This window comes from Synchytrium microbalum (genome assembly GCF_006535985.1).
Source record: "Synchytrium microbalum strain JEL517 chromosome Unknown SmJEL517_scf0054, whole genome shotgun sequence".
In the NCBI taxonomy this organism is placed as follows: Eukaryota; Fungi; Chytridiomycota; class Chytridiomycetes; order Synchytriales; family Synchytriaceae; genus Synchytrium; species Synchytrium microbalum.
The window spans coordinates 93,391-101,955 of NW_022158403.1; the positions used below are offsets into that span (position 1 = coordinate 93,391).

Genomic DNA, 8,565 nt, shown 5'->3' on the forward strand with positions numbered 1-8,565 from the left:
TGACTTTCACACCTTGATGTCGAGCCAAAAGCAAGTATACAGGCCGAGGAGTGACCTCTCAATGGAAAGAAAACCTTCCTAGCCACGTTGGAGCTCGTGATCTAAAATTTTGAAGGCCGATGCGTGTCAGTGCTTTCACACTCTTACAAAAAACAACTCTGCAACTTGTGAATGATTTTCCGGATCCAAAGACTAAGGGCTTCTACTCCTGCCTTACAATATACTGCCACGAAGACAATGTCCACTGAAGCTTATATACCCAAAGTCATAAAGAAGCCCGATGTTGCCAACATGCGCGTGAATTACTCACAAAATGTGCTAGTCGAGGAGCAAGGAGTCGACCCCAATCCATGGAAGCTCTTTCAAACGTGGTTTGAAGAAGCAAAAGATTCGAATCCGCCGGATCGAGAAGTCAATGCGATGGTCTTGGCAACATCAGTCGACAATCGTGTGTCATCCCGTGTTGTCTTGATGAAGGATTACGATGAACGAGGATTTGTCTTCTATACCAACTACGAATCTCGTAAAGGTATGATCTGACCTGATTGTTAAGTTGAAGGAGGGCTCTTTTGATGTTACACGTCATTCGTATTGTTGGACGTCAGTTCCGTTGAAACAAGATCGCATCGCAGCTCACAGTTGCATCGCACTCGACTTGTGACTTGTTGTAGCAGCATCGTATGCAACTTGTCTAAAGTGCCTTTTCTTACACACTAGCTTCCCAGATCAAAGCAAATCCTCATGTTGGTCTCAATTTCTGGTGGGGACAACGATCTGTACGGATTGAGGGAGTGGCTGAAAAGGTGTCTGAAGAAGAGTCAACAGAGTATTACAACTCAAGGCCAAAAGGATCACGTTTGGGAGCTTGGGCATCCCATCAGTCATCGGTGTTGCCTAGTCGCAAGCCGCTGGAAGAAGAATATAAAAGGCTAGAGCATGAATATGCACATGCTGATGCCATACCTAAGCCGCCTTTCTGGGGTGGTTTTAGAGTCAAACCTGAAGTAATCGAGTTTTGGCAAGGTATGCCGACGTGTGTCGTGGTTTTTTGGTTTTACTTGAAACTCTTCGTATTAAACGCACCCATTTTTATCCATGTTTCGGAAATCAGGCCGACCGAGTAGACTCCATGATCGAATAGAGTATCGACTAGAAAATAATGTATGGACAAATCACCGTCTGTCACCTTGACAACGATTCCAAGTAGACTGTGACACTTAGAAAATCTTTATATACATAGACATGAGATTCAGTTTCATTTGAAGCGTTAGACGTGAGTTTCGCAAATCAGTTTCGCGTTTCGCCGTTCCTTGTCTTGAGTCATAGCATTGTGTGACTCAGCCAGTGATCTCTGCACTTCCCACAAATTCTCAAAAGGACCATCGCTTAAATCACTATCAAAAGGTATAATTATTTGCTTACAAGCTTGCAAACATAGTTGGAGTACTGTATATCGCAACTAACTCGTAGTCACCTGTCAAACAGATTCCTCCACACACATAAAACCATGACTGGAACAAGACGAGTTTTGTTAGCAACAGACTTCAGCAAGGCTAGTGTTAGTGCTCTAGGTATTACTGCAATGCTTTTGAACGGGAAGGCATCCACTTGGAGCTTACAACAATCATCAATTCTCGCACCCCTTGAGCTTACAATTATCAATATTTGCATTTTCGCAGAATGGTCTTCAAAAGAGCTTCTACAGAACGGAGATGAAGTCGTCATCTTGTATTGTGTACCAGATGCAGAGCCCAACATCGATACGGATTCGATCTTTATGCCTTCCGCCAACACTGGACAAGAAGTGTGTGCTTGAATTCACGATCAGAGTACATAAACTTATCGCTACCATTCTAGGCCGAAATTGCTGAAGCTGCCAAGTTTGCCGAACAGTGGGCGTCGACATTGAAGGAAGCACTCCAAAAAAACAACAAGGTGGAGAATGCACTTTCGGCAATATTGCCATTGGAGTATTGCGACACTAAACGACATTTTCGTGCTCAGGAAATCACTACTCAAGTCGACGTTGACGTTGGAAGTCCCGGTCCTTTGATCTGTTTAAAGGTCCAGAAGTGGTCGCCACGTTTCGTAATTCTCGGTACCCATGGAAGAGGCCTAGTGTCCAATTGGTTGATGGGAAGCGTTAGCCAGTAAGTAAAGTTCATGGTTTCCATGTGCAAAAGTAAACCACCAACGATCACCACAAACATTATAGATACTGTATCCGTCACTCCGAGGTCCCTGTGGTGGTGGTCAGCGAGAATGAGCCAAAGGCCCACGAACATGCTACTTAAATCCTGCATTTTCAGTGAGGCCAAAGATGATAGAATGGCTCCCGAACTTGCAACTTACAAATTCCAGTAACATCGCAGTTGCAAAACTTGTACTAGTAAAAAGATTGTCATATAACGGCCTGAAAAAGACAGTAGTCTGAGAAAAGCAATATATTAGGGTAAAAACACCAAATCAATGAGTTCATATTTTCATAGTTTCGACGACCGAGCGAAATCCCCCGTTGCGATAAAGTTCTCAATTATTTTAATGTCGGGTATAGACGTCTCATTGTCAGCATAAGCTCCAAACGAAGCCCGCTGACCATAAGCTATTTGGGCAACTTCCAAAACAACACCTGCAGTAAATCCAGCTCTAATTGAAAGTTTGTTAGTGGAAATTGTCATTAATGGTCCAGCAATATGGTCTTTACATTCTATGTCCTGAAAGGTCAAACATATGCATGCGCCAATTACGAGCGTGCCTTGTGCAGATTGGGAATCACGTTAGATTGTTGTAACGGTGAGGGACGCCCATAGTGGTTTAACGACAAAAGAATAAAATATTTACCATGTATGATCCCATCCAGATCTTTCATTTCCAGTCAAGAACGACTTCAGTGGAGCATAAAAGCATTCTCCAACTTCTGAAGGATTGGGTACGGCAACGTAAGCAGGATCTAAAAGTGCCACGACTGGAGTGACAATCAGGCCATTCTGGTATGTGGTGTTGGATTGGTTAGCACACTAGCATCAAACACCCGGACTTCTTTAAAAAAAGGTGCATACGCGAGACACCTATTAGAAATAGAAATCAGTACTCGGTTGAGTAGATTGAATAGATTCAGATCGTAGCTACCATTGGATGTAAAACTGTCAAGACCTCACAAGATTCTGCCAACAGCCCAACCTCCTCATGCGCTTCTCTGAGGGCATTCTCAACTTCATCTGCATCGCTGAAGAATCTTCAATTGTCAGTAACGTCCAATTCATTCAGTTATGGCGAATACTGCGTCCACAACATAAATCTTCAGGGGAATTGTGTCGTGAAAGCGACGAGATCCTACGGAAGCGATCTTCAAGATAAAACGGAACATCACTCACGTAGAATCGCGTCTGCCTCCTATCAAAAATTCGTCATTGTATGGGTTGTAAAGGCATGAAAAAATGAAACGTTGATCATTACCGGCCAGAGCAACCTCTCCAGCGAATGTCCTCATGTGGCGCGATCTCACTGTCAATAGGACTTGTAGGTCTTGGTTTCGATCTAGTTTCAGGGCTACCAACACTGCAGCCTTGTGATTACTATCGTTGAACAATTAGATTCTTGTTTGCACTTTGACTGAACAAGAGGACAACACTTACTATGAAATTCCATCAAGTCCAGCGGGTGATGCGATCGCTACATGAGCTCTTAGTCTTTCTATTGCCTCCATAAATGCAATTGCAGGCCTTAACCAAGGAAATACACAGAAAGGAACATGAAACGTGATTTCAAAATAAAACTTGCATCTATATCTAATAACAACGACGTACAAAATTTACGATTTACGAAATGAGGTCTAGTTTACTCATGGCACGAGAAGACACAAGCCAAGCAAGCACCAAGACAACAGCGATTCCAAACCAGTGATTTAAGCTTAGGGCTGTACGAGGTCTATTATTTTGTGGCGGTATTGGTGCTGCTGGTTTCGGTAATGCGTGACCATTTGTTGCTTCTTTAACTATAGGAGCCTGCACTGGTTGTATTGGTGGTGTTGCAACTGTGGGAGTGGGATTCGATGTTGTAGTAGATGGTGTTGTTGTGGGCATAAAGAACAGTGAAGTGTTGGGTTCGGGAGTGCATAATTCTGGAAACACCTCTGTTTGGCAAGCAGAATGAATGCTTTAATTGTAGATTATGATTGCATCAGTTTCACATCAAAATACCTTGGAATTTTCGATTTGACAGATTGAATTGGTGAGATTTTTGGGCAAATAGCCTCTTTTCTGCTGTTGATGTTTTTACGCTCCCAGTCGTCGGCGTGTCCTCTAACATAAAACTCAGTAACCCACTAAGATGATTTGAGATTCATGTAGTTAAATGTTTTGATTGCTGAATCACCCGCTAATTTACCTTAATATACTCTCCACATGCCACGCTGGATTCCAGCTCCCAGGATGAAAGTCACTCATAGAAAGACATAGCCTTGTATCCGTTTGAAAGCGTCCGTTGGGAGTGATCATCCGTATCTGAGGTGGCTTAAAGGGGTAGTCGCTTGGAAAGATCAGCTTGCCGTGATAGTAGCCTGTAATTAGTATGGTAGTGAGCAGGCAGCAGGTAAGGTATTGAGCAAGTATAAAAGTATCGGTATGATGTGAGCCAAAAGAATGCTTCAGAAGAGTTCTGTGATTTCCACGACCAAGTGCCCGATATGAACTGGCGACAAGACGTATATCGAGCATGGTTCCACTACGGCTCTATGCTGCTTACCGCCTAAAAGTTTGGTTTCAAATGAAATGTCAAATGATCGAACTACGATGAAAACTTGCAGGCGAAACACTAAGAGAGCAATAAGGATTTACCTTCATATGGACAATCCGGTGGGCCTCGTATCACATAGTGCCTGTTTTCAAAATGTCAGAAAGTCTCAAAACTAATCCAAATCAATCAAGCTCACCATTCAAGTATGTTGCTCTCAAGAGGTTTCGTATACGTATACGGCGGCGGATTCTTCTTGAGACTGAGATACTCTTTTTGCAACCGCTTGCTCGCTCCCAATGATGCCATTCCCTCCTCGTGTGATATTGATCGAGACAAAGCAGTCAAGTCAAACCACATGTGCATACTTGCTCATACCGACACTTTACGAAGAGCACCTGCCTCTGAGGGACACAGATCGTCTAGCTACGCGATCTGATATCAAGTGCGTTGTCTGTTTGACTCCCAAAGACGCGACAACAACCAACACTGTGCAAACTAATGTTGTCTTGTACTCTACACTATATATATTTTACAGCAACAGTTATACATTTTATGCCATTTCTTTTATGCACGTTCTAGGTTTACTACGTAATCAGAGATGGTAGCCATACGCTTCAATCCATCCGCCCCTACAATTCCACCTGTAGCAGCTGCAGCCAAAGTAGGAGGAGCAGGAGGCCTCGTAGCGATTCCGGTAGTGGCATCTATCATCCATCCAGCCTGAGTGCATACAGCACGTGTATCATCCAAGGACAAGCCCAGAGAGTTTGCAATGGTTGATAGTGGGACATCCGTGTAAGCCTTTGTGATCAAGACGAAGACACGTTCACGTATACGTTTTTTCAGTTCTTCTATGAGAGGCCTCAAATCTGTCGAGTAGTTTGCAGCGTCCAGATGAGTATAAGTAGCGGCTGGTAGATTTTTGTACAAGCTCGTAAAGACTTGGTGTAGTGAAGCAAAAGCAGGATAGGCCTATAAGAAATAATCATAAATAGAATCAGCTCGTAGTCCATGCGTTATATGATCATCATTACTCAAACAGCAATCCATATTCGACTCACCTTAATGTCGGCAGTAGCTCGTTTGCACAACATCCTAGCAGAGGCCAGGTCATCTGAAATCAAGTAAGCGGCCAATGATGCTGTATATATGTGCTGTCGTGGATGTACAGTGGGCTGAGCTGCATTCCCATTTGTGACATTTTCTACAACTGCTTGTGGGATAGTAGCTTCTCGTAATTCAAATTCTTCGCAGTACGCGATTACTAGAGCTATATCCAGTTGCCCAATAGCTGCATTCACGGCCAATACTGCTTGGTCCACAGTCATATTGAGGTATCTATCTACTTAAGTTTTTGAAATGGCCGGAACGGGTGACAAGCTCTCGATCGTTAAACCAGAAGTAGCTCTAAAGGATCTTGGCTCATTCACATATTTATATATATTCCTTTCGTTAGAATCTTACTTTGACATCTGCTCGAGGTCAACCACATCAACATCAATGCCACTACAGTCGTTGCCACAACCTGTAATCAAGCACACTGTATATATTCTCGTACAAGGATCTACAGCGCAAGCACTTCTTGAATACGGAAAAGGTAACAGAGATGGAGCTCCTGCCTCCCCTCCCTCCCCTGTGTTGGTTGACTCATAATCCTTCATCGCTAGTTTCGAGAAGCTGGAGGAGTGCTGTCCGGGATCTGGTCTCTGATCTATTGCAGGCTCGTCGTCAGAAAGTCAAGGATGATGAAACTACCTTGTCAATGTTATGGGCGCGATGCTCAAACTTGGCCTGCTTCATGCCACTTGATGAAGTGGAATTAAGTGGCATATTCCGTATCCACGATTCGTATCATCCTAGGCGGGTGTGTATCAACTGCTACGAGATCAAACACAATCTGCAATTGGAAGACAATGAAGTTGGTACTCAAAAAGCTCGTGTATTGTCCACCATAAATCGTCGAGGACTTAGTCCAACTGGTATGGATTTGGCACGCTTGGACGACCTGCTATCATTCATGCCAGTATCAAACGTTGAAGAGTATATTATCGACTTGACAAACCGACGTTCTGTTGTTGCGTCAACAATCAACAACCAACATCCAGTAGAATTGAGTCAAAGATACATAGTGTGGAATGAAGGAAACGTTGATGATATCAAATCCCTCTATCTAGCTCATAGTATCGAAAAGTGAATTACCATGATACCGTATTTGCTCAATGTATTTTTTCTTCGCTCCATATATAAAAACATTCTCGCAATATAATTTTCCAAGCACTTTGGCGAATGTATACATCAAAAACCCAGCTGTTTTGTGCCTTTTGTGTTGTTGATGTCGAAGAAGGCTTTGACGTTTTAGTGGAAGCTTAAAACAAATAAGGTTTGACCTTGTTGCGAACCTGGAAACGGACAAGTAGCGTCCAAGCAAGAGGTGCTGCCTATTCCTCCAGGAGCTGCCATCGCCCTGCCTGCCTCTCCTCCCTCCAAAACCATGGACCAATACCACCAAAACCAGCATGTGCAATACAACAACAATCTTCCCAGACCAATTACTGAGGTCAATCATATGAATGTAAACGACATGATGCTTCCTACCTTCCCAAACTGGTATCAACAGGCTCCTAATACCGCGCCTGTCATACCTGTTTCAAGAGCCGTCATCACATTCACTGGTACTGTGCTCACATGTCATCTACCATTCCTTCTCCTACATACTCCCACTTGACTATGCTGAAATCGCTCGAAATAGGCTTAATCGAAACCACTGTGGATGCTTTGGTTGTCTTTGAAGCTTGTTTGGTTGGTCGGCTGGTCCGTTCAACCCAAAGGTTAAAGCACAGAGAAAGGGCCCTCATCAAGAGCGGAAGGTGGGGACTGTGATATTTTCATCATCCCATTCTGGTGGACTTACAATGTCATCAATAATAGTGTTTTTCTCTATGACGAAACAGAATCAAGTGTCAAACGATGGTGTGCTTACAAGATTGATTTCACCTTCATGGACTGTTATTTCCATCATTGTTCTCACAACATTATCATAGGACTGATGGTATCGCTTGGAGTCCAAGTCGGGTAAACTTGAACTTGGTCTACTCCCAAACAAACGCATGCACTTACATGATTACTCGCCTGTAGATCCTAGGAAACTTTCTAATGTGATTTTGGAATGTTTTGTCTCTCTCGTCCTTGAAACGTACCTCATTCGTTCCTTTTGCTTATAGATACAAGCAATTGGCTGTAAAGAACTCGCCAGGCAAAACACAAAACAGGGATGCTTCCAACGAAGACGGTGCTGCCGCACAGTCCAAAGTGAGTCCTGAACTTGAAATTTACGTTAAGTTGATATCTTTTGAATCTGACGTGATTTACATTAGAATTATACCGTGATGGAAGATGGGCTCTTCAAAAAGACCATCTCTGTTTCTGTCAATGGTCACAACCAACATCTTGTCGCCTATTTTACAAAGTCGGATGCACTGAGGAAGAGGTATTCAGCACGTCTCATCAAGTCATTCGTCGTGAAACTCACGAGGATCATTTATTGCCGACAACAGGTTGCCAAGACCCTCCATGGTCCCAGGGCTCGCTGAATTGCCCATCTCGCAAGAGTTACTATTCGAACAGAGATTTAGAAAGACGGCCAGTGATACACCTCGCTCATACTATACAGCACCAGAAATGCGTAAAGCTGCAAACGTGACGCATTTGTTTGACGAGGTTTATGCACTCAATATTTTCGAGGAATTTGAACGTCATATGGCGACTGAGGACTCCACTGTGGATCCTTTTCAAGAAGGTACGGAGAAGTTTTGCGTTGATGAGGTTTGATGC

General features: G+C 43.4%; 3 protein-coding genes across 3 annotated transcripts; 1 reads left to right on the plus strand and 2 right to left on the minus strand.

The window, feature by feature from the left end:
• Nucleotides 1-237: 237 nt before the first annotated feature.
• On the plus strand, nt 238-2,154 carry PDX3 (pyridoxal 5'-phosphate synthase; the record flags this gene model as incomplete). The annotated part of the gene is made up of 5 exons (XM_031171588.1): nt 238-529; nt 718-1,023; nt 1,680-1,804; nt 1,858-1,935; nt 2,005-2,154. The coding sequence occupies 5 exons, from the start codon at nt 238-240 to the stop codon at nt 2,152-2,154; spliced, it is 951 nt and encodes a 316-aa protein (XP_031022449.1).
• A 329-nt stretch (nt 2,155-2,483) lies between these two features.
• Nucleotides 2,484-5,097, minus strand: SmJEL517_g05663 (uncharacterized protein; the record flags this gene model as incomplete). Its single annotated transcript, XM_031171589.1, has 13 exons — nt 2,484-2,646; nt 2,705-2,755; nt 2,842-2,987; nt 3,060-3,068; nt 3,130-3,226; nt 3,375-3,393; nt 3,457-3,575; nt 3,636-3,722; nt 3,823-4,132; nt 4,200-4,324; nt 4,387-4,558; nt 4,836-4,876; nt 4,931-5,097. 13 exons carry the CDS (start codon nt 5,095-5,097, stop codon nt 2,484-2,486), a joined length of 1,506 nt encoding a protein of 501 aa, XP_031022450.1.
• A 201-nt stretch (nt 5,098-5,298) lies between these two features.
• Nucleotides 5,299-6,062, minus strand: SmJEL517_g05664 (uncharacterized protein; the record flags this gene model as incomplete). The annotated part of the gene is made up of 2 exons (XM_031171590.1): nt 5,299-5,706; nt 5,796-6,062. 2 exons carry the CDS (start codon nt 6,060-6,062, stop codon nt 5,299-5,301), a joined length of 675 nt encoding a protein of 224 aa, XP_031022451.1.
• Nucleotides 6,063-8,565: the final 2,503 nt, after the last annotated feature.